The 26,737-nt window shown below is 41.1% G+C and overlaps 1 protein-coding gene across 7 annotated transcripts in view; it reads left to right on the top strand.

The window, feature by feature from the left end:
• The first annotated feature begins 17,200 nt into the window (after positions 1 to 17,200).
• Positions 17,201 to 26,737, top strand: part of HDHD5 (haloacid dehalogenase like hydrolase domain containing 5) — a 56,304-nt gene continuing 46,767 nt past the window's right edge. For 4 of the 7 annotated variants that reach the window (XR_013960213.1, XM_080661905.1, XM_080661904.1 and 1 more), the window contains exon 1: positions 17,201 to 17,357. Coding sequence is in view for 6 of the 7 variants with exons in the window: in XM_080661905.1 (XP_080518031.1) it covers positions 17,232 to 17,357 (126 nt within the window). In the remaining variant the exon portion in view is untranslated. The remainder of the gene's footprint in view (positions 17,358 to 26,737) is intronic. The other 3 variants (XM_080661903.1, XM_080661902.1, XM_080661900.1) reach the window with 2 other exon arrangements.

Raw genomic sequence — 26,737 nt, forward strand, 5'->3', positions numbered from 1 at the left:
ATACTCTGTCTAGAACAGTCTTGTTCTACCGCTTAAATGAGCCGTGCATTGTGTCATACCTGTAGTAAAGTGTTGGACCCCTCATAACTAATTGGTACCAAGCAGGATTGTGGCACAATGCTTTTGGCACAGACTGTTTACGAACCTTCTACTAACTATGCCATGAATGGAACAACATGCTAGCTACCTCTGTAAATGGCATTGCATCATATTTCCCAGAAGAGATCAACATTACACATAAAAGGTCCAACTGTGTATTAATTCAAACTTGGAAACATATTCTCCACATGGAATGCATGTACTAGTCTCTGACATAATCAATACATTTGTAAACACTGCTAGCAAAACTGTTTGATCACTATAAGTAAATGTAATAACTGCTAATCACATAATGAATGTTCTCCCATGCTCCCACAATAATTTGTGTTGAATTATAATATTTCAAAGAGGATACAAGCATTTCACACTCTGATTACACCTGTGTACTCCTTTGATGAGTGGAACATATTCCTGTTAGGCATTGCTTGTAGTGGTCTACAAGATAATGTAAAATCAATACATTTCTAATTGCAAATCTGCTAAGAATGGTGTTGTTATAATATTTCAATAAGCTGAACATTGAGTGAAACCTGTTGGGTATTTGAACACTCTTGAAAAAATTGGTACAAAGCAGGATTTGGGACATTATTTCAACACACACACACAAACACACACACACACTGCTGCTGCTGCTGCTTAGAATATAATTATTACATGAAAGCCCTACTAATTACATAAGGAATGTTCCAAAATGTTTCCCAGTAAATGGAATAAAAATATTTTACATAAGGAACCAGCCATCCATGCCTTAGTTTCCTATGTAATTCTTCAAGGGGTAAAACATATCCCCAGTGGGTAATGCATGTATTAATGCATGACATAACATGTAATCAGTACATTTGTAAATGCTGTGGGAGCACACTGTTGTATCAAACCAGTTTTATTATTTTAACGAGCAGTGCACTGTATGAAACATGTAGTATTTGAACACTCTTTGTATTAGTACATTCAAGTGGATTTTGGAAACATGTTTTTCACACTGCTACGATTACTAGCTGAAACTCCTCCTAACTATGTAATAAAAGTTTTGACATACTCCCCCAATAAAGACATTATATTATATTTCAAAGAAGATAGCAGGTTCAATAGTGTATTCCTGGAAAGATTGCAACATATTCCCAATAGGTAATGCATGTATTAGTCTCTGACATAATGTTTAATCAATACATTTGTAAACACTACCATAACACAGTGCTAAAATCAGTCTACCTTAAGTGACTTAATAAGCTGCGCATTTTGTGGAACCTGTAGTAACATGTTTGAAAACTCTTAGAATGAATTTCTAGCCAGTTGCATTTTGGCAAACTCTAACACAGGCTATAATTAGTAAAGGATACATGTACTAATTATGTAATGAATGTTCCAGCATGCTCCCCAAGTAATTGGCATTATATGACAGAATCTCACAGAACTTAACATTACTCCACACACTAAGTTCACCTGTGCATTCTTTCAAAGTGTTAACCATATTACAACATATAGTCAATGTATTTCAAATATTACTAGCATACTGTGTCTTGAACAATCTATTTTTACTATTTCCATGAGCTGTGCATTGTGAAAAATCTATGGCGAAGTGTTGATCACTCACAATTTGTACCAATTTTGGTTTTGACAACTGTTCCCATCACAGATCATCATTACTAAATAATCTCTGTATTATCTAACAGATGTTCCACCACTTTTCTTTTTCCATTAAATGGCATTAGAGTACACTATTGCACAGAAAGTACATGAATTGCACACACAACAGTAACCTGTGTATTTCTACAAACATTGAAATAAATTCTAAATAGTCTATGACATAATCTCTAAGAAATACATTTGCAAATACTACTTGCAAATACTTCTTGCATGCTCTGTCTGACACTGTATAGTTTTAGTGTTTTAATGAGCTATGCAATGTGTAAAATATGTGGTAAAGTGTTTTAAATCTACTAAAATTAATTCCAACGTAGTGTGATTTTGGCAAACTTTCTGGCATAGGCTATAAATACTAAATCATACATCTACTAATTATGGAACCAGTTTCCCAACATGTTCTCCAATTAAATGGCTTTATGTTTTAATATTTCACCAAAGGTACCAGCATTCCACATGCTAAGTTTACCTGTGTATTATTTCAAAGGGTGAAATATATTTTGCATAGATAATGCATGTATTATTTTATAAAATCAATATATTTATAAAATTACTAGAGAACTGTTTCTAAAACACTCTAGATATATTATATCAATGCCCCTGCTCATTGTGTAAAACCTCTAATAAATAATGAATTTGTACCCAACCATAATTTGGCAAACTGTTTTTAGCCTGGACTATAATTAGTTAATGGAATTTTTCATATGTTATAAATGATCCAACATGCTTTGCCAGTAAAGGGCATTAGACAATGTCACTAAAGATATAAAAATTGCACAAACTAGGTCAACGTATGTATTTCTTCAAAGTCTAAAGCATTATTCCCCATAGGTCATGCAGATGTCAGTCTATGATATAAGGCATCAACAACACATTTGAAAATTCTACTAGTATACTCTGTTTAGAACAGTCTTGTTCTACCATTTAAATGAGCTGTGCATTGTATCACACCTATAGTAAAGTGTTGGATCTCTCTTAAAACTAATTCGTATTGGCATGCAAAGATGGCAACCAGCAAGAATGTAGGGAGAGAGAGTGTGTGAGAGAGTCAGGGAGCGATAGAGGAGTGTGTGGATGTGTGTGTGTGTGTGTGTGTGTGTGTGTGTGTGTGTGTGTGTGTGTGTGTGAAATAGGGACAATTAGATCCTGCAGGTCTTCCAAGGGGCTGCCAATCCGGGCAGTCTTAGATGGCAAAACCCCGCTAACCCCGCTGCCACCACAAACACTCTGGGGAGGACACCAGCGGCACAGAGACCACGCCACCTTGAAGAACAGAACTGCTTGAGACTAGAATCCTAGCCTCACCACCCCCCAGTCAGGTCTCAGTAGCAAACTGGGACCCTACAGCCACTCGGGTAAAAGACCTGTGACCACAGCTGCAGACCCAGGGACCCCAAGACTCCAGGCACCCAGGCCTCATTTTTCTGTGAATCACAAAGCCAATCCTCCTCCCCACCGGCCCCGCAGCAGTGGCACAGGAACTGCCAGACCCTAGCCACACAATCAGGCTTTCTGCCCACACACAACAGAGGCAGCTCTACCTGAATTTGAGTCTTGGTGTGCGGACACGGGAAGTTTGTTTCCCACGACCAGGCTCCGCACCCAAGCAGGGAAGCTGTGCTGAATTTAAGCCTAGGTGCGTCACCTTGGTGAGATTGTTTTCTGTGATCAGATCCCATGCCCATGCAGGGAGACAGCACTGAATTTGAGCCTGGGGGTGCAAACCCAGGTAGTTTGTTTCCCACAACCAGACCCTGCACCCAAGCAGGGACACCGCACTGAATTTGAACTTGGACGTGCGAATTCGGGGAGTTTATTTCCCACGACTAGACTCGAAGCCCAGGCAGGGAGATTGTGCTGAATTTGAGCCTAGGTACGTGAACTTGGGGAGATTGTTTTCTGCAACAACATCCTGCACCCATTTGGGGAGACAGCACTGAAGTTGACCCTGGGGGTGTGAACCCGGGGAGTTTGTTTCCCATGACCAGACCCTGCACCCAACCAGGGAGGCTGCACTGAATCTGAACCTGAACGTGCAAACTCGGGGAGTTTGTTTCCCATGACCCTACCCCATGCCCACACAGGGGAGCAGCACAGAATACGAGCCTGGGTACATGGACACGGGGAGTTTGTTTCCAGCAGTGCACACCTGTGTGACCAGACCCCACACCCACACTGGGCAGCAGTGCCACCTGACTTTGATTCAGGGCAAGCGCACACAGAAGGCTGTTTTCCACAGGGCAGGAGTGGACCTCCTGCTGACACAGTGCGACTGTGAAACCCAGTCTCCCAAGCATTTCGAGGACCCTGAATCTCCATGCAATAGGCAGCAATGAGCACCAGTGACTAGACCAGCCGTGGGCAAACTGCGGCCCGCGGGCCGGATCCGGCCCGTTCGGCTATTCTATCTGGCCCGAGAGCCAAAAGAGAGGAGGGTTCTCTTGCTCTCCCCTCCGCTCCTTTACTTTGAATTTATATTAGTTCACACAAACACTCCATCCATGCTTTTGTTCTGGCCCTCCGGTCCAGTTTAAGAACCCATTGTGGCCCTCGAGTCAAAAAGTTTGCCCACCCCTGGACTAGACTCTGTTTCTCATTGTGTGTGCCTGGGATTTCAGGTACCCAGTACATTCACACTAAAGCCAGCGACTCCAAATCTTGGCACATAAGCACACAGGGACCCTGATTTTTGGTGCGAGGCCGCACCAAGCAACAGAGACTCTGATACTCAATTCTCAGCGTGGACACAGGGAGCCTCTGACTCCTGACATGCACTAGGGAACTCTGATTTTTGGCACACACCAGCAGGTTCTCTGTTTCAGCATGCCGCAGACAGGGTCCCTGATTCTAGGTGTGCACACGAGGCCACTCTAAGCACCTGTGACTCTGATCCGGGGCGAGCGTGGCTCCCACCAACCCACAGCAGCCACACATCTTGGTGTCAGAGCTCTTCAGTGACACTTGGGGGTGCAAAACTCCCACTGCACATTGCCCAGGCCCCCACAACTCAACATTTGAACCTTCTGGTGATTGTCAGAATGGGGAGACAATGAAAAAATCCCCAGAGGAAAAAAAAGAGGAATCGCCAAGAAAGGGAAAAAGTGAAATGGAAGCATGCAACATGACAGAAAAAGAATTCAGAGTCATACAGTTCATATACCAGATGGATGAGAAAATCAATAACCTATGAAAAATCAGAAAGAGGAGGGAGACAAAATGGTGGAAGAATAGATGGATGTGTCCTGAGCCTTGTCCCGGAGCAAATAGAGGGAGCAGCTGAAACGAGTGGAATCCAGCACGAATTGGCAAAGGAGGTGCAGCGGGTGAGACAGTCTGCAGCTGGGAAGGGCAGAGATCCCCCCGATAAAGGGAACATCAAAGATCTAGGCAGTAGAATCTGCTGGACCTCTGTGCCCAGAAGGTCAGGGAAAAACTACAGAGCGACAAGCTGCGTCTCTGAGGACAGGCAAAGCATCTGACGGAAAGAAAAAAAAAAAAGCGTCCACGGGACTGCGGGAGGTAGGGGATTTTAGACCTTGGAGTCTGGATTTGGGATCTCAGCTCTAAGGCAGCCCTGAAGAGTTGCTGGACCACGCAGTGCCTGCAAGAGAGGAACTTGCAGAGACGCGGTCCCTCCTCGCGCTGGGGCCTGTGCCTTTCTCCACTGAACCTAGTTCATAGGACCTTTAGGATACAATTACCTGTGGCTGAGGTGCAGAAGAAGGGGTAGGGTTGTTGAATCTGGGGAGAGTAGGAAGCGTACAGTCCAGGAGAGGTGGAAGCGAGTGTGGTGCTGAGTCATATCTAAGCCCCGGTCGCCATTTTCTCCTGAGAGATAGCCCCTCCCTCCAGTCTCCAGGCAACCAATATAGCCACACCCAGATCCCACACTGATTAATACCATGGAATCTGAATACTCCCTGAAGCCATAGGATCTGCCCTAAAGAGAAATCTTTAGAAGTTAGGCACCTCAATTACAGAGCTACACTGCCAGGGTCCTTCAGAGTGCTTCAATGTGCCTCGCTGGCAAACTTACCGCGGGTGCTCCTGTGAGCTGCCACTGGGAGTAAGCGCCTATCCACCACAGGTGCAGCAGCGAAAGCTGAGTCTGCCCACCCCATAACTACAGAACTCTGGGCATCACAGTCACACCTGTCCAGAAGGCAGGCCCCCTGAGCCACATAACCCTGAGAGACAGTTCCTTGGTGCCACTGTGAGTCCCCACTGGGCACGCGTGATTTCAATTAAGGGTGCGAGACAGCAAAAATTGGGATACTCCCCTCCATGGCTGCTGAATTCTAGACACTGCAGTTGTGCCTCTCAAGCTCGCAGGCCTACATCAAGAGAACCCAAATAGCTCAAGTAGGGAGCTACACTAGATTACCAAGCCCAGGAGAACTGAGAGACTACACCAGTAGCACCATCACCAAAAGAACCTGGGTAGCAAAGCAATTGGATCTACAATTAAAACATTACAGGAAAACATGGGGAGACAAAAAAGCAACTCCCAAAGGAAAGAAAAAGAGGAATCACCAGAAAGGGAGTTAAATGAAACTGAGGCTAGCAGCTTAACAGAGAAAGAATTCAGAGTAATGGTTATAAGGATGTTTAAATGGATGGATGACAAATACACACAACTCAATGAAAACTATAAGGAGCTGAATGAGAATGTCACCAACATGAAAAGAAACCAAGAAGAGATGAAGAATGACATAGCTGCAATAAAAAACACATTGGAAGTCTTAAACAGTAGACTAGAAGAGGCTGAGGACTGCATCAGCGAATTAGAAGACAAGGTAGGAAAAAACACACAAACACAGCAGCAACTGGAAAGAAGACTTAAAAAACAAGAGGAGAGCCTAAGGGAGCTTTGGGACAACACAAAACAAAACAATATTAGAATAATAGGGATACCAGAAGGAGAGGAAGAGAAGCAAGGAATAGAAAACCTGTTTGAAGAAATAATGACAGAAAACTTCCCTGATTTTGGCAAGAAAAAAATTATGCAAATCCAAGAAGTACACAGAGTCCCAAACAAGTTGAACCCCAAAAGACGGAAACCAAGACACATCATAATTAAATTGGCGAACACTAATGACAAAGTAAGAATCTTAAAGGCTGCCAGAGAGAGACAGAAAGTTACCTACAAGGGATCTCCTATTAGAATATCAACTGATTTCTCAACAGAAACACACCAGGCCAGAAGGGAATGGAATGAAATATACAAAGTGATGCAAAGCAAGGGTCTGAATCCAAGAATACTATGCCCAGCAAGGCTATCATTCAAAATTGAAGGTGGCCAAAACCGGTTTGGCTCAGTGGATAGAGTGTCAGCCTGCGGACTGAAGGGTCCCAGGTTCGATTCCAGTCAAGGGCATGTACCTTGGTTGCGGGCACATCCCCAGTGGGAGGTGTGCAGGAGGCAGCTGGTCGATATTTCTCTCTCATAGATGTTTCTAACTCTCTATCCCTCTCCCTTCCTCTCTGTAAAAATATCAATAAAATATATTTTTAAAAAATCAACAAAATTGAAGGTGGAATCAGGAGCTTCACAGACAAAAAAGGGCTAAGAGCGTTTATCACTACCAAGCCAGCAATGCAAGAGATGCTAAAGGGACTGCTATAAAAAGAAGAAAGAGAAAGGCAAAAGAAACACAAACACTAAGGAAAAATAGGACAACAAACATGTACATGTCAATAATAACATTAAACGTAAATGGATTAAATGCACCAATCAAAAGACATAGGGTAGCTGAATGGATAAGAAAACATGACCCATATATTTGCTGTCTACAAGAGACCCACCTCAGAGCAAAGGATTCACACAGACTGAGAGTGAAGGGATGGAAAAACGTTTTTCAGGCAAATGAAAATGAGAAAAAAGCTGGGGTTGCGATATTTATCTCTGATAAAATAGACCTCAAAGTAAAGGCCATAACAAGAGATAAGGAAGGCCACTACATAATACTAAAGAGAGCAATTCAACAAGAAGATATAACTCTGGTAAACATATATACACCCAATGCAGGACCACCCAAATACATTAAAAAAAAATCCTGGAAGATATCAAGGGAGAGATCGACAACAATACAATCATAGTAGGAGACCTTAATATACCACTGACATCACTGGATAAATCCTCTAGACAAAAAATCAGCAAAGAAACAGCAATTCTAAATGACACACTCGATCAAATGGACCTAATTGACATCTTCAGAGCATTTCACCCCAAAGCCACGGAATATATGTTCTTCTCAAGTGCACATGGGACATTTTCAAAAATAGACCACATACTGGGTCACAAGCAAAGTCTTGCCAAATTCAAAAAGATTGAAATCATATCAAGCATTTTCTCAGACCACAATGGCATAATATTAGAAATAAACTATAATAAAAACATTCCAAAAAATTCAAACACTTAGAAGCTGAATAGCATGCTATTAAACAATGATTGAGTGAGCAACGAGATCAAAGAAGAAATTAAAAACATCCTGGAGACTAATGACAATAAAACACAACAATGCAATTGCTATGGGACACAATGAAAGCAGTCCTGAGAGGGAAGTTTATAGCTCTACAGGCCTACCTCAAAAAAACAAGAAAAAATGCTAATAAATAATCTAATTCAACAACTCAAAGAATTAGAAAGAGAGCAACAAGAAAAGCCCACAGTGAGCAGAAGGAAGGACATAATAAAGATCAGAGCAGAAATGAATGACATAGAGACCAAAAAAACAATACAAAAGATCAATGAAACCAAGAGCTGGTTCTTTGAAAGGATAAACAAGACTGATGAACCTCTAGCCAGGCTCACCAAGAAGCAAAGATAGAGGACCCAAATAAACAAAATCAGAAATGAAAGAGGAGAAATAACAACAGACCCCACCGAAATACAAAGGATTGTTAAAAAATACTATGAACAACTCTATTCCAACAAACTGGACAACCTGGAGGAAATGGACATATTCCTAGAAAAATATAACCTTCCAAAACTCAATCAGGAAGAATCTAAACATCTCAATAGGCCGATAACAATGGAAGAAATTGAAGCAGTCATCAAAGCGCTTCTGAGAAACAAAAGCCCGGGGCCAGACGGCTTCACAGGGGAGTTTTACCAAACATTCAAGGAAGAACTAAAACCTATCCTCCTCAGACTATTCCAGAAAATTCAAGAGGAAGGAGCACTTCCAAGCTCCTTCTATGAAACCAGCATCACCCTAATACCAAAACCAGATAAAGATAACACAATGAAAGAGAATTACAGGCCAATATCCCTCATGAACGTAGATGCCAAAATCCTCAACAAAATTCTAGCAAATTGAATCCTGCAGTATATCAAAAAGATCATACACTATGACCAAGTAGGATTTATCCTGGGGATGCAAGGATGGTACAATGTTTGCAAATCAATAAACGTGATACATCACATAAACAAATTGAGAGATAAAAACCACATAGTCATATCAATTGATGCAGAAAAAGCATTTGACAAAATCCAACACCCTTTCTTAATAAAAACTCTCAGCAAGGTGGGAATAGGAGGATCATACCTCAACATAATAAAAGCCATATATGACAAACCCACAGCCAACATCCTACTCAATGGGCAAAAAGTAAAACCATTTCCCCTAAGAACAGGAACAATACAGGGATGCCCACTCTCACCACTCCTGTTCAATATAGTGCTGGAAGTATTAGCCATTGTGATCAGAGAAGAAGAAGAAATAAAAGGCAACACATTAAAAAAGAAGAAGTAAAACTCTCCTTATTCGCAGATGACATGATACTGTACACAGAAAACCCTAAAGACTCCATCAAAAAATTACTAGACTTAATAAATGAATCCGGCAATGAGGCAGGGTACAAAATTAACGCCAAGAAATCTACGGCATTTCTATACACCAATAATGAACTTACAGAAAGAGAGACTAAAAAAGCAATTCCATTTACCATCGCACCAAAAAAATTAAGATACCTAGGAATAAACTTAACTAAGGAGGTAAAAGACCTATACGTGGAAAACTACACGACACTGAAAAAAGAGATAGAGGAAGACATAAACAGATGGAAGAACATACCATGTTCATGGATTGGTAGAATCACCATTATCAAAATGTCCATACTACCCAAAGCAATCTATAAATTCAATGCACTTTCCGTTAAAATACCAACGACATATTTCACAGACCTAGAACGAACTTTCCAAAAATTTATCTGGAATAAAAAAAGACCCTAAATAGCTGCAGCAATCCTGAGAAAGAAGAACAAAGTAGGTGGGATCTCAATACCAGATATCAAGCTGTATTACAAAGCCACTGTTCTTAAAACAGCCAGGTACTGGCACAAGAACAGACATATAGATCAATGGAATAGAATAGAGAACCCAGAAAATGACCCAAATAACTATTCTCAATTAATATTTGACAAAGGAGGCACGAACATACAATGGAGTCAAGACAGTCTCTTCAACAAATGGTGTTGGGAAAATTGGACAGATACATGCAAAAAAATGAAACTAGACCACCAACTTACACCATACACAAAAATAAACTCAAAATGGATAAAGGACTTAAACATAAGATGGGAAACCATAAAAATACTAAAGGAATCCACAGGCAGAAAAATCTCAGACATATGCCGAAGGAATTTCTTCACTGATACTGCTCCTAGGGCAATGGAAACTAAAGAGAAAATAAACAAATGGGACTACATGAAAATAAAAAGCTTTTGCACAGCAAAGGAAACCATCAATAAAACAACAAGAAAGCCCACTGCATGGGAGAACATATTTGCCAATGTTATCACCGATAAGGGTTTAATCTCTAACATTTACAGGGAACTCAGACAACTTAACAAAAGGAAGTTAAACAATCCAATCAAAAAATGGGCTACTGATCTAAATAGACACTTTTCAACAGAAGACAGATGGAAGGCCAAGAATCATATGAAAACATGCTCAAAGTTACTAATTATCCGAGAGATGCAAAACAAAATGACAATGCGGTACCATCTCACACCTGTCAAAATGGCTATCATTAACGAAGGACAAGTATTGGCGAGGATGCGGAGAAAAGGAACCCTCAAGCCAAAACCGGTTTGGCTCAGTGGATAGAGCGTCAGCCTGCGGACTGAAAGGTCCCAGGTTCGATTCCGGTCAAGGGCATATAACTTGGTTGCGGGCACATCCCCAGTAGGAGGTGTGCAAGAGGCAGCTGATCGATGTTTCTCTCTCATCGATGTTTCTGACTATCTATCACTCTTCCTTCCTCTCTGTAAAAAATCAATAAAATATATTTAAAAAAGAAAAAAGAAAAAGGAACCCTCATGCACTGCTGGTGGGAATGCAGTCTGGTGCAGCCACTGTGGAGAACAGTATGGCGTTTCCTCAAAAAACTAAAAATGGAACTTCCATTTGACCCAGTGATCCCACTTCTAGGAATATATCCCAAGAAGCTAGAAACACCAATCATAAAAGATATATGCACCCCCATGTTCATAGCAGCACAATTTACTATAGCTAAGATTTGGAAACAGCCCAAGTGCCCATCAGCAGATGAATGGATTAAAAAACTGTGGTACATCTACACAATGGAATACTATGTTGAGGTAAAAAAGAAGGAACTCCTACCATTTGCAACAGCATGGATGGAACTGGAGAGCATTAGGCTAAGTGAAATAAGTCAGTCAGAGAAAGATAAATATCACATGATCACACTCATCTATGGGAAATAATGAACAACATAAACTGATGAACAAAAACAGATCCAGAGACAGGGAGGCATGGATCAGACTGTTAAACCTCAGAGGGAAGGTAGGGGAGGGTAAGGGTAAGGGGGAGAGATCAACCAAAGGACTCGTATGCATGCATATAAGCCTAACCAATGGACACAGACAACAGGTGGGTGAGGGCATGAGTGGGGGGGGGGGGTTGGGAAGGTAATGGGGGGATAAGAACACATATCTAATACCTTAATCAATAAAGACATTAAAATGAAAAAAACTAATTCGTATCAAGTGAGATTTTCTCACAATGCTTTGGCACAGACTAATTAATGAAACTCCTACTAACTATTCCATGAATGGAACAACATGCTAGCTACTTCTGTAAATGGCATTGCATTATATTTCCCAGAAGACATCAACATTGCACATAAGAGGTTCAGCTGTGTATTAATTCAAACTCTGAAACATATTCTCCATATGGCAATGCTTGTACTATTTTGTGACATAGTATGTAATCAGTACACTTGTAAACACTGCAAGCAAAACTCTTGGATCACTACAATAAGTAAATGTAACAACTGCTGACCACATAATTCCAACATGCTGCCACTGTATATTGTGTTGTATTATAATATTTCAAAGAAGATACAAGCATTCCACACCCTGAGTATACTTGTGTATTCCTTCAAAGAGTGAAATATATTCCAATTAAGCATTGCTTGTAGTGACCTATAAGATATTGTAAAATCAATACATTTCTAAATGCAAGTCTGTTGAGAAATGTGTAGTTTTAATGTTTCAATAATGTGGGCATTGAGTGAATCCTTTTGGATATTCTTTGAACACTCTTGGAAAAAGTAGTACAAAGCAGGTTTTGGAACACTGTTTCTTTTCCATAATATAATTACTTACTGAAAGCCCTGCTAATTACATAATTAATGTTCCAAAATATTCCCCAGTAATTGAAATAAAAATATTTTACAGAAGGAACCAGCCATCCACACACTAGTTTCACTTATATAATTCTTAAAGGGGTGAAACATATTCCCAGTTGGTAATACATTTATTAGTCTATGACATAACATGTAATCAATACATTTGTAAATGATATTGTAACACACTGTCTTCTCAAACTAGTTATATTGTTTTAATGAGCAGTGTATTTTGTGAAACATGTAGTGTTTGAACACTCTTAGTATTAATACATCCAAGCATATTTTGCAACCTGTTTATCAGACTGGCTATAATTACTAATTGAAACTCATCCTAAGTATGTAATAAATGTTCTGGTATACTCCTTCTGTAAAAAACATTATATTTCATAGAAAATACCATTAATGAACAACCAGGGAATTTCCCCTTTGTATTTCTACAAAGTGTGAAACATTCAGCGTACTAGTAGGTAATGGATGTAATATTTTATGGTAGAAGAAGAAATACCAAAAAAGAGAAAACTGGGAGAAGAGATAATAAATACAAAACAGAAACAAAGAAAGAAAGAACATAGAGTTGGAAAGAACAAAAAGTATAGGTAAAGAACAGAAAAAACAAACAGAAAATGTGAGAACAAAATTAGGAGAGACCAATGAAAGTATAGAGAACAGAAAAATGAAAGCACCAAAAGTAAAACAGAAATCTGTCAAGATGGAGAGAATAAAGAGAAGGAAGAGACCAAAATGTGAGGAACAAGCATGGAGAAAATAGAGAGGACAGAGAAAACAAAGAGAAACAATGAATACTGGAAATATTAAGGGTAAAATAGAATTTTAACAGTAAAAAACGGAGGAAAACAACACAAGATAAAAAAAATAGAAATCCAAAATTTTAAAACAAAAAATAAGGCAATAAAGACAACAACAACAAAAAAAGAGTCTGTCCGGTGTGGCTCAGTGGTTGAGCACTGACCTATGAACCAGGTTAAGGTTTAATTCCTGATCAGGGCATATGCCTGGGTTGCGGGCTCAATCCCCAGTGTGGGGCGTGCAGGAGGCAGCTGTTCAAAGATTCTCACTAATCATTGATGTTTCAATCTCTCTCTCCCTTTCCCTTCCTCCCTGAAATCAATACAAATATATTCAAAATAAGACATTTATTTTTTAAAAAAAGATAATTAAGACAAAAAGGAGGGCAAGAATATGGTGATAACAAAGAGAAAAATATTGAAGGGGGGAGAAATAACAGAGAAAATAGTCACAACAAAATGAAAAAAAGGATAATGGCAAAAAAAAAAAAGGCTAGAAAAAGAAAACAGAGAAAAATGAAAAGAACTAATGGATTAAAAAACAAGAGGAAATGGAGGGAATGAGTAAAGAACAGATAGAACAAATAAAAGGCAGAGAACAGAGGAAACAAGTAAAATAATGGAGTAATGGGGAGAAAATATAAAAAAACAAAGAAAATGGAGAGAGCAAAAGAAGAAACCAGAAACACTGAAAATAAAGAGAGAACAATGAAAATATATCAGAACACAAAAAGAGTAGAGAGAAGGGGGGAAAATGAGAGAACAAAGAAAATGAAAAAGAAAAGGAGTACAAAAAACAGATCACAGAAAAACTGAAAAAAAAAAACCAAAAAGAGAACAGAGATACTGCAAAATGGAGAGAGCAAAGAGAAGATAGAAGAGAGAATAAGTAAGAACAGAAAGAGCAGAGAAACTAAGAGAATATAAAGAGAAAAGAGCAAACAGGGAAAACAAAGAGAACAAAGAAAAATATAGAAAATATTGAGAAAGAAGAGAAAAAAGAGAACCAAGACAAGAGAGAAAACAGACATGAGAGAGAACAAACACAAAGATCTAAGAGAGAAGAGAGAAAACGGAGAGAACAAAAAGAAAAGAGAGAACTTAGAAAACAAAGAGAAAAAATTGTACAACGAAAATAGGTACCCAATAGAATTAATTCATACCAAGGGGGATTTTATCAAACTCCTTTTAGCACAGACTATGATTACGCAATGAAAATCCAACTAATTATGTAATATATTTTCCAACATGCTCCTCCAGGAAATGGCCTTATAATGTAATATCTGACAAAAGATACCAGCATTCTACACATTAGGTTCAATAGTGTATTTCTTCAATGAGTGAAACATATTCCCAATAGGTAATGTACTAGTATAACGTTTAATCAATACATTTGTAAACACTACTGGAATACACTAAATCAGTTTACTTTTAGTGATTTAATAAGCTGAGCATTGTGTGAAACCTGTAGTAAAGTGTTTGAAAACTCTTAGAATGAATTCATAGCCAGTTGGATTTTGGCAAACTCTTTCTAACACAGGCTATAATTAGTAAAGGATACGTGTACTAATTACGTAATGAATGTAAATGACATTGTATTATAGTATCTCACAGAAGGTAACACCATTCCACACATTAGGTTCACCTGTGTATTCTTTCAAATTGTTAACCATATTACAACATATAATCAATGTATTTGTAAATGTTACTAGCATACTGTGTCTAGAACAGTCTATTGTTACTATATCAGTGAACTGTGTATTGTGTAAAATCTGTAGTGAAGTGTTTGATCACTTACAATTAATTTGTACCAAGTGGGATTTTGACCAACTGTTTTCAGCACAAATCATCATTACTTAAAACACACACACACACACACACACACACACACACACACACACACACAACTCCTTCTCACTATGTAATGAATGTCCCACTATGCTTCTTTTCCCATTAAATGGCATAATAGTACAATATTTCACAAAAGGTACCTGTATTCCACAAACAAACCTGTGCATTCCTGCAAACAGTGAAATATATTCCAAATAGTATAACCTCTAAGAAATACATTTGTAAACACTAAAAAGAGAAAGACAGCCTGGCTGGTATTGCTCAGTGGTTGACCATGAATCAGGATGTCACGGTTTAATTCCTGGTTAAGGCACATGCCCAGGTTGTAGGCTTGTTCTCCAGCAGAGGGCATGCAGGAGGTAGCTGATCAATGATTCTCTCTCATCATTGATGTTTCTATCTCTCCCTTTCCCTTCCTCTATCTAAAATAAATAAAAACATATTTTAAAAGAGGAAGACATTGAAAAAAATAACAAGTGTTAGTGAACATGTGAAGAAAAAGGGGCACCCTTGGGCACTGTTGGTGGGAATATAAATTGGTGCTGCCACTATGGAGTATAGTATGAAGTTTCTTAAAAAAATTAAAAATGGAACTACCATATGATCCAACAATTCCACTTCTAGGTATTTATCTGAAGAAAAAGAACACACTATATAGTATATATGCATTCCCATATTAATTGCAATATTATTTACAACAGCCAAACTATGGAAACAATTTAAGTGCCAATGCATGGATGAGTGGATAAAGAAAATGTGTTATATATGTATACCATGTAATATTATTCATCAATAAGAAAGAATGAAATCTTGCCATTTGCAACATGATGGACCTTGAGGGCCTTTTTAAATCTCATGGCACACATAAATTAATTACTAAAAATCTGTGGCACACCAAGAAATATATTTTTTGCTAATCTGACAAGAAAAATAGGTATAATTTTGATTCATTCCCACTGGACCACTATTTTTGTGTTGGCTGTTGTAATTTTTTTATTTGACAATCAGAGGAAAAAGAGGTTAATACCCCTGACTAAATAGTCAGGTGTATATTTGGTGTATATTTTAAAATTCTTGAGGTTCACTGGTTGAAAATTGCTGTGCTAAGGGAAATAAGACACAGAAAGACAAATATCATATGAACTTCCTTATATATGGAATAAAAAACAAACAAACACAAAAACAACTCCCCTCACCCCCCTTAACCCCAACCAAGCTCATAGATATAGAGAATAAGAGAACAGATTGGTGATTACCAGAGGCTGGGGTGGGTATGAGTGAAATGGTTGAAGGAGGTCAAAAGGTACAAACTTCCAGCTATAAAGTAAGTACTGTGAACTTAAAGCACAGCATGGCAACTATAGTTAATAGTAGATTGTTTATTTGAAAGTTGCTAAAAGAGTAGATCTTAATATATATATATATATATATATATATATATATATATATATATTAGCCTTCAAAGCTGAGGACCAAAGGGTATTTATTGCTAACCCCTCAGTTAGCAGCATCCCTGATGCCCACCTTTAGTCCTCCTCCTAAAGTTAGATATATTGTAGGCTCATCTATTCTTAGTATAACTATTACCAAGGGCAGATCAAGGGGTCTGGAAGGCGGGCATCCTACTCATTGAAAATGGTGGGAACACACAGTTGTGCTTAATTAGTTATCCAACCCCTCTCAAGACAGTTACCATCTCAGGATCTTGTCTCAACCACCCTACAAAATGTGAGTTTGGAAGGATTACTTATGCAGTATATAGTCTCCCCAGGAAATAGCACAGAGCCCAGCAGAAAAGAGAATATAGCTAATATCTACAAACACAAGAATGAACAACTGGCACCCAACAAGCATTCCTTGGGATTTGAACATCAAAAGAACATCTTCCCAATCAAGGTTCAGTTCCGTCCCCGGACGTCATCAAGGGTTCAGGGAGCTGGGACCTTGGCCTGAAACCTATGATCCAGGAAGTCAGCAGGTATGAATGCCATGCCAACCTTGAACACCAGCTTGTAACCTCATGTCTTGTTTAGGAAGGGCAGGACCTTGCGCCTGTTCGCAGCCCAACTTGCTGCCTGGACACCCAGGCAGAACTACAACTCCCGAGAGGCCTCGGGCACCTCCGGCCGCTGATTGGCTGCACGGCACAGGCGTAGTGCGCGCAAGTGGTGGCCCGATGGCTGTTCTCGGTTTGTTTGCCGCGGTCCGTGCGGCGCCTGGGCCCTGGCAGCGGGTGGCGTGCGCGGCCGCAGGGTTCCGGGGCCGCTGCCCTGGAAAGGGTTACGCTGTAGGCCGCGCGCAGGTGAGCCGGCTCTCAGGGCTTGTGGTGAGGCCGGGAGCTGCGGGAGGGGAGGCCGCGGGTCCAGCCGCTCAAGCCTTCCTGGCCTCCTGGGAAATGGCCGTGACTAGGCAACTGACTTCCAGGGCGTTTCTTTCTTGCCTTAAGCAGCAATGTTTCCTGCACGCACTGCCTTCCCCTGACTCGAGGCGATTTGGCGGTCTTTGGCGGGGAAGAAAAGTTACTCCGCCTAGAGCATAAACAAAACATCCCAAACGTGCACCAAAATTGTGTCTTGGCCTCTTGCCGCTCTTTGCCCTTCAAATTACCCGGCCTTTTCTACCTTCCCATTTTTCTGGTCAGGGTATGGTTCATGCACTTCCTCTTTGATTTCATGATGAGAACCTTTTATGATTTTCAATTGCATTTGAAAGAGATTTGGAGACTCATGCTAGACTCCGCTCCGGTGCTGCACCTGTAAGGGAACAGCCCGGAGATGAATGTGGTTTTTATGGGGCCTTTTTACTTTGTTCCCATTGGCTTGTGGGCCTGCTTGTAATGAGTAGCTGTTAAGTCGGGAGGTGGGTGGGGGGGGGGGGGGTAGGTTTGGGAAAGAAAACTGGGGCAGAGTACCTAATTTGTGCCAGGTACTTAAATGATATCTAATTCTCAACCTTGGAGGTAGGCATGATCCTGGTGTTAGTAAGGAAGCCGAAGTTACGAATCAAGTTTTGAAAAACTTTAAAAGGTCAAACACCTGATATACTACCATGCCAGGACTCTCAGCCAGGTAGTTATATCCATCACCCTGACTTTCCCCTGAGCCACTTTGCCTTATAAATTCACAATTTCTGTATGTAATAATGATAATATTTTATATTTGTATAATGCTTTCACAGTAACCCTTTGATGTATTTTAAGTTAAGTACTTATTTTAAAAAATAGTACTTTGTGCTAGGCACTAAGTACTTCACAACTATATCATTAATCCATATAACTTTCATAGCAACTCCATGAGGTAAGTACTATTATTATTCCCACTTTACAGATGGAGGAACTGAGTCACAGAGAGGTTAAGTGACTTGCCCAAGGGCACACAGCTGGTAAGTGGCAGAATATGGAACCCAGGGCAGTCTGATGCCAGAGTTCTAGCTCTTGTTAGCTATGTCATTGTAATCATTTTGCATATGGAACAGCTAAGATTCAAAGAAGATAAGTGACTTGGCCAGTGTCACAGAGCTAAAAGTACCCAAGCTGGAAGCATAGAATGATAATATATTGATAAAAGGACTGCAAAGTAGTGACGTAAGTATAAAGAATAATTGCCATCACTTATAATTATATTGATTCTGGCATCCTGAGATATCTCTGAATGATTTTTATGATATCATAGAATTTAAGAGTATTAGCATTTGAGTTGAATCCTGCCTGTACCATTTACTGGCTGTGTGACCTAAGGCAAAATACTTAGCTTTCTAAGCTTCAGTTTCCTAATATATGTAACTGGTGTGTTACTTACTATGCAGTGTTTTTTGTGTGAATATATGTACGGTACTTTTTATGACAAACTAGAGGCCCGGTGCACAGATCGGTGCACCGGTGGGGTCCCTCAGCCTGGCCTGCGCCCTCTCACAATCCGAGACCCCTTGGAGGATGTTGGACTGCCGGTTTTGGCCCCATTGGGCATGTGCCCTGACCAGGATCGGGCCGAAACCGGCAATCCAACATCCCCCAAGAGATGCAGTAGTATGCAAAGCGGCAGGCGACAGGGGAGGAGCCTGAGCCCAGGCTGGGCACTGCACGGCTCCCGCTCATCCCAGCTGCGCTGTGCCTGCCACTGCCTCCACTCAGTAGTGCTGCTATGGAGGTGGGAGAGGCTCATGCTGAAGCTGCACTTGCCAGCTGTGACCCTGGCGTCTGGTGCCCTTCAGTCAGCTGAGGGGCACTCCCGCTGTGGAGCGCACTGACCACCAGGGGCAGCTCCTGCGTTGAGCGTCTGCCCCCTGGTGGTCAGTGCACATCATAGCTACTGGTCACTCAGTCGCTTAAGCTTTTATATATGTAGATAGATGTGGAGTACTTTGTACAGTGACTGACATATAGTAAGTTATCTCAAATGTGGAAGTGATTGGAGGAGACAGTGAAGTGGACTATAGTTGTAATGCTGTTATTTAAAATGGCAGTCACCAACTGGTGATCTGTGGACCACTGGTGGTCCATGAGATCCGAAAGGTTGGTGACTGCTGGTTTAAAACATACCAAGCCAATTCTAGGTAAAAAGCAAAGACAAAGGAACATCTAAGTAGTCCCTTCATTTCAAATTAATCTTAAACCACACATTTTATCACTGACAAAATATGAACTTTAATTAGAGGATATGGCCTAATACCCAGGACTAGTTAAAAAACAAAATCAAGTAATGTAGAAAACAAATCAGAATACAGATTGGAGAATGAAGAGAAAGATGAAAAGAAAGAATGTATCCCTTTGTTCTTTTCTCTCTTTTTTTCTTATATTTCTTTCTTTTTTATGTCTTCACTTAAGAGAATAGACTTTATTTTTATAACAGTTTTAGGTTTATAGAAAAATTGAGCAGAAGGTATAGAAAAGTCCCTCCCCCCAGTTTCCTCTATTATTAACATCTTGCATTATTAGTGTGGCATTTTTTTTTTAATAGTTGTATACCTTCACTTTTTATGTTGCTAAGTGCCTGGTTCTCTCTACATTCACCATTCACCTGGGTATCGGAGATGATGATTACTCCCTATATATAGTTACAGATGAGGGATCCTCAAGGATGTTGCTAAATTGTTCTGAAACCTTCCTGTTCTAAGTAAAAGGAATTGAGGATTCTTATGTCTAAGAGAGCAAATCTTGTGGTTATTTAGAATATGGCCACATAAGACCACTAAAACTGTTGCAGCCATCAGCACAGTTGAACTGTTTTTATTTCATTTTTTTTAATATGTAAGTTTTCAGAAATCCAAAAAAAAAATATACAGCAGTTTCTCTCTCTCCCTCGTGCGTTCTCTCTCTCTCTCTCTCTCTCTCTCTCTCTCTCTCTCTATATATATATATATATATATATGTATATATTTAATTGATTTCAGAGAGGAAGGGAGAGGGAGAGATAGACATCAATGATGAGAGAGAATCATTGATTGGCTGCCTCCTGCACGCCCCCTACTGGGGATCGAGTCCGCAACCCAGGCATGTGTCCTTGACTGTAATCGAACCTGGGACCCTTCAGTCCACAGGCTGATGCTCTATCCACTGAGCCTGCCAGGGCTAGCAGTTTCTTCTTCTTCTTTTTTTTTTTTTTTTAATTTATTGGTTTTTTACAGAGAGGGAGAGGGATAAAGAGTTAGAAACACTGATGAGAGAGAAACATCAATCAGCTGCCTCCTGCACACTCCCTACTGGGGATGTGCCCGAAACCAAGCTACATGCCCTTGACCGGAATCGAACCTGGGACCTTTCAGTCCGCAGGCCGACACTGTATCCACCGAGCCAAACCGGTTAGGGCTTTTCTTTTTTTTTTTTTTAAAGCAGTTTCTTGAATAGTGTCATTTTGTTAAAAGATTGATGAGGTGCTGTAGGTACTTAACTTTTGTTAATATTAATTAGTTTTGGTAAAATTGGTTTCATTATCATTTTGCTTCAAGTCACAAATCCTATTGATGATGTTAAGTGAGGAGGACATACTGTACTATGAAATCTTCCAGATTCAGCAATTATTAACATTTTGCCACACTTGCTTTGCTTAGCCCCCTCTTTTTTTTGGTGCCTATAAGATTTTAAAACAAATTCCTGATTGCTCGTCATTTCAATCTTAAATTCTTCTTTGTGTATCTATAAGAAAATAAGGACATTTTTAATATAATCACAATGCTATTATCATACCTAACAACATTAGTAATTGCTTAATGTTACTTAAAATCCAGTCCTTTAAAAAATTTCCCTAATTGTCTCAAAATTATGGGCAAATGAGTTTTACATTTAAACTTTCAGAACATTTATGCTCTGTGTTCTACAGTACAAGAAGGAAGGTAGATCATGTGCTAGAAAGACAGAGTCCTTGTAAGCGTCACCAATTCTGTCTTGGCTGGTGTGACTCAGTTTCTTGGGTGTCGTCCTGTACAGCCATGGTTGCTGGTTCAATTCCCAGTCAGGGCACATGCCCACGTTGCAGACTTGATTCCTGGTAGGGGGCAAGTAGAAGGCAGCTGATCAGTGTTCCGCTCTTACATTGATGTTTCTTTCTCTCCCTCTCCCCCACTCCCTTCCTCTCTAAAATCAGTAAAAATATATTTTTTATAAAGAGTTACCAACTCTTTTCCCTTGAGAAGATATAGGGTGGTCAGAAAGTGCCTGAGGGGAAAGGTCTACCTTATTTTGCTTTAAACCTTCATTTTGGAGGGCATTCAACATTCTGTCAACCTTTATTGAGCACCTACAAAGGTCTAAGCATTGTGCCAGATTTGGGGGTTTGAAGGCAAATCACACCCTCTTTCCCTTTAGACCTGTGCAGTGATTCTCTTTGAAAAGAATAAGATGATGAAATTTGAAAGGAGATATGGTTCTTTTACCCAGGAAAAATCTATAGAACTTCAAGAGATTTTATGAAGAGAAAAATGAAAAGAAAATGTATCCCTTTGTCCTTTTACTCTAGCTACTTTTACTTTTTTTTCTTTCTTATATTTCTTTTGTTTTTTTCTTATACCTTCACTTAAAAAAGGCCATCCTGAAACCTGTCTATGGAACCCAGTTAGGACCCCAATCCTAGTGGGTTTTGTTGAGGAAAAGGAAGGTGTTGCAGAGATCGTTGAGAGCCATTGGGTGCACGAGTATATTGAGAACAGAGAACTGGATCTCAGTGGCTGGGGGCTGGCAGGAGGTGCTGGATGACCTAGTACCTCCTGGATCCCTTTTGTGCTTGGAGTTGTTGCTGTGTGGTCACCTGAAGAGCTCTGACTTTGCTGTGAGCTCAATTTGAGGCTGAGTTTTTAATCTAGCACTTGTGAACTGGGTCAATTTGACTAGTTTAATTTTCTCTGAATTTTATAAACTTTAATTTAATCTGAATTTGGTTTCTTTTTCATTTAGTTGATTATCCAGTGAATACATAATGAGCACCATGTATAAACCAGGCTACTTTAGCTAGGTAATGTCAATTGGAGGTAATGACACCCACCCCCAAAGTGTTGGTACAAGGATTCAATAAAAATATATAGCTTAGTACAATCTACATGTCTGGGGTGCAGGATCAGACATTGGAGTAGAGAAAGATGCTGTTTGTTCAAGCATTCCCTGCATGGTATGTGGGACTTGACAAGTTTCTCCTGGCAGCTCCGTTTGCTGGTGGTAAGAAGTGCTATCTTCTTGGTTTGAGTTTCTCTCCTATTTTTCCAGTGTCCTTTCCTACTTCCAACTTGGCACTGAAGCTGTCATTGTGTAAGGCTGGAAGACTCTGCAGAAGCTAGTGTGAAGGAGGTGAAAGATCCCTCCCTGGGTGGTGTGGAGGGGAGATGGGATCATTACTTTGCAGTCACTCTTTTATCAGTGGAAGTAGGGTATCCCTTTCCCCATTGAGTGCTGGGGGTGGAGTTTTTATCCTGAGAAAGAGAATTTTCCGAGTCTCACATGGGAGGATGAGTGATTTTTATTTGCGTGGAAGCACATACCTGGGTTTCCAGGGCCCCATTTCTCTTAGTCCAGTTATAGAAGAAGTGTAACTAGGGATTCAGTAGAACTAAAATCAAAGCCAGTGTCCAAAGTTTCTGTCCCCATGTTGCAGCTGGGTCAGTTCAGCATAAGGCTAGTTGCAGTCCATTAGTCCATTGTATGTGGGAGTCCTCATGGCCCTGGGCCACACAGGAGAATGCCGGGAAACAGGAGCAAGAGCCCCACAAGCCAGGAATCAACCAAGAAAGCCCAAGAAACCAAGAGAAATCAAAAGAATGAACTTCTTTGTTCAGGGAATTAAGTATTCCAAATCTTCCCGCACTTGCAGTGACCGTGCCCATTCCAGCCAATGACCTCTTCCTAGGTGTGATTGACAGACAAGCACCTTCTCTAGTCCCCCCAACTTTACTGGCATGCATCTATCTCCCCCCTGTCCAATCCCTTCCCCCAGTGATCTGTGAGGAATGGACCACTGGTGGCTCCCTGGGGAGTGTAAAGCTGTAGCTTCCTGGTGAAGCTGCCTGAATGACATGCCTATTCTCCCTTCTTGTTATTAATAACTAGGTTAATTACAACTGTATCAACTCCATTTTCTATATTCCTTGTTCCAGAACCCATGTCTCAGCTTCCTGGATCCCACACCCTCTTTTTTTTGTTGTTGTTAATCATTACCTGAGGATATTTTTCCATTGATTTTTTAGAGTGCGTGGAAAGGAGGGGGAGAGAGAGAGACATCAATTGGTTGCCTCCCCCACTCTCCCAGACCTGGACCAGGGGTCTACCCTGCAACCAAGGTACATGCCCTTGACCAGAATCCTCCTTGACCAGAATCAAACCTGGGACCCTTTAGTCGGAGGGCTGATGCACTAAGCAAAACCGGCTAGGGTGATCCCACACCCTCTTGATTTTATTCCTCATGCTAATTGCTGCTCCTTATTCTTTTGCTATTGACTCTTACGTGGCCCATCCTTAAATGGTGATGCTCTTCCTGGTTCTCTGTGAGCCACACTTTAGCTCTTGCTCCGCTTGTGTTTCTTGGGCTCTCCTGTCTTTTCCCAAGTTTCAGCTAAGAGTAGAGACCTTCTAGATTTTCATCTCAAGGACCTTCTGTCCAGTGCTGATATCTCCACTTGCCTGTGTTGCAGGTCCAAAGTGGGACATATTTTCTGCCCTCCCCTGCCTCTTAGTTGGTGTTCCTCCTGAATTCCTTGGGTCAGTGAGTGATACCAACCCTCCCAGGTTCCCAAGCCAAAAAGAGCATGGAGTTTCTGTGGTCCCACTCTCCTTCCCTGCATCTGATTGTTACCAGGTGTGGCTGTTCTGCCTTCTACTCTGATCTGCCTTATCCTTTACATTCCTGTTGCAACCACCTAGTAAAAACTACCACCATCACCTCTGTCTTGGATTGCAGTGAATCCCAGCTGGTGTCCTTCAACTTGACTCTCTTTAGTCCACTCTATCCATTCTTCACTCTGCAGCCAAGATTTTTCAACAGCAAAAGTCTGATGATGCCATTTTCCTGTTTCAAGCTCCTTATTTTATGTTGGCTAATCTTGTCATGGCCAATACTCCCCATCTGTAATAGGTAAGGTACCCCTGATTCAGACTCTCAGGTCCCTATCTAATAAAGAGGGAATATGCAAATTGACCATCATAACATCACAGAGATGGTGGTGCCCAGTCCTCTCAGCCCCGCCAGAATCCCCCAGTCCTTTCAGCCCAGCCGGGGAGGAAGGGGGACGGCAGGTGCATGGTGCGGCTGGACCCACCCTCAGCCCCCGAGCCGCCCAGGGCTGGCCCAAGGTGCAAGCAAGCCTTGGATGGCGGCTGCCCAGCCGCCCGAGGCTCAGGTAACCAGGGCTGGCCAAGGCTTGTGCTGCTGGCAGTGGCAGCAGCAGAGGTGTGATGGGGGCATTGCCTTCCCCTGATCCCTGGGTCACCTCCCGCCCCTCAGGGCTCCCGGACTGTGAGGGGGGAAGGGCCAGGCTGAGGGACCCCCCTCCAGTGCATGAATTTTCATGCACCAGGCCTCTAGTCTCTTAATATAGTGTTCAGTGTAGAAGGGCCTGTGCTGCTTGTTTAGTTGTCTTCCCCTTGAACTGTTTGGCAGAGCCACTTCTGCCTGCTTGTCTAGCCTGGTGCTGATTGGGTTCTCAATAGATACTGTTAAATGAATGCATATATTTAAATCCTTTGTTGCCTAGCTCAAAATTATCTTATAAAAACCTACCTCTGTTTAATTCTGTTTACTCAGAACTTAAATACTCATGATTGCTTTGCACTTATGCAAATGAAGCAGTTTTATTGAGTTTTTGTGTCCTAGATGAGTTTGTTCTTTCACCCAAGCTTAGTGAAGGTCTGGAACAGTTTGTCTGTTTTTGGTTGATCCTCACATAGGAACACTATGCACAAAATAAGAATGACTTCACTTGTCACCCTAAAAAAGGAGACTAGCAAACAAGTTAGGTTAGGTTTTTTGACAATTGAAAAATATCTCATATATTAATAGTTTATGAAATAAGAAATTGAATGAATATTTTTTTAAATCCAAGAAATACAGATTAAGATTGAGAAGGCAAATCGAGAGCAAATAAAACCCCCACTTTTGGCTGCATCACCGTAACCACAGCCCTGGCTTCTGTAATCTTGCTCCCTTCTTGACAGATTGACAGTGAGAGGCAGGGGAGGGGGAGGTCTACGTGCATATGCACACGGTACTCTCTGGCCTCGGTCTGGGAATTTCCCCCTAAGCACAGATAAGGAACCAAGCCCTCCCCCAGTAGCCTAGGCAACAGGAAGCGGCTACTGAGGCCCAGGCCCTAGAGGGTCAGCATGGGCCTGCTCAGCTCCCAGACCCACCCTGCTGTGGCTCACACTGTGCCAGGGCCCTGGCTGTAGGCTCTGAGCAGCTGTGGGTGCGAAGCTGCAGGAGAAACAGTCGAGAGCAAGGGGCAACCGTGGGAGGGCGGGCAGCACCAGGCATAGGGAGAGGCGGGCCGCCCGCCCTGTGCCCAACAGAGGAGCAACCCCTGGCTGGCGCTGAGGGTCCAAGCTCTGCTTAGTTGAGGTGCCCCGCCCCTCATTTGCTAACTGCAACAGATACCTGGAAGCTTAGCATGTAACATAGAAAGAATGTCTAGAATGTGTATGTATGCCATATATGGGAGACAAGAAACCTAAAAATGTATATAAGGCAAAAACCTCGCCGCGTTCAGTGCTCAGCCTCTGGAGAGGACTCCGCTGAGCTAGTACCAGTGCAAATAAACAGTACTTTTCTGTACCTCCAAGTGCATTTGGTTTGTCATTTTTCGCCGGCCTGCTTTCTGCCGTAACAAGATGAAATACAATTTTTTTTTAACTTTTAAATTTAGACGTTTGATAATTAACAAACTCTTTGATACATTTGTAAATCAGTATTGGCAAGGGTAAAATGCATTACCAGTGGCCATGTAAGTTGATGTGTTTTTGGAAAACAATTTGTCAGGAGGTGTTACGTCTTTAAAATATTTGCAGTTTTTTGACTTACTACTCCTACTTTTAAGAATTTAGCTCAAGGAAAAATGGATAATGTGGAAAAATCAGCATAAAGAGGTTCCTTATAGCATTATTTATAGTAGTAAAAATGTAGAAAACCCTAAATGTCTAATATAGGGGAAACAGTGTTTAGTGGATTATTCACTCAGTATATTATGGAGCTAGAAATGATGATTAAGAGGTAG

Source organism: Plecotus auritus (genome assembly GCF_963455305.1).
Source record: "Plecotus auritus genome assembly, chromosome: 3".
NCBI classification, from domain to species: Eukaryota; Metazoa; Chordata; class Mammalia; order Chiroptera; family Vespertilionidae; genus Plecotus; species Plecotus auritus.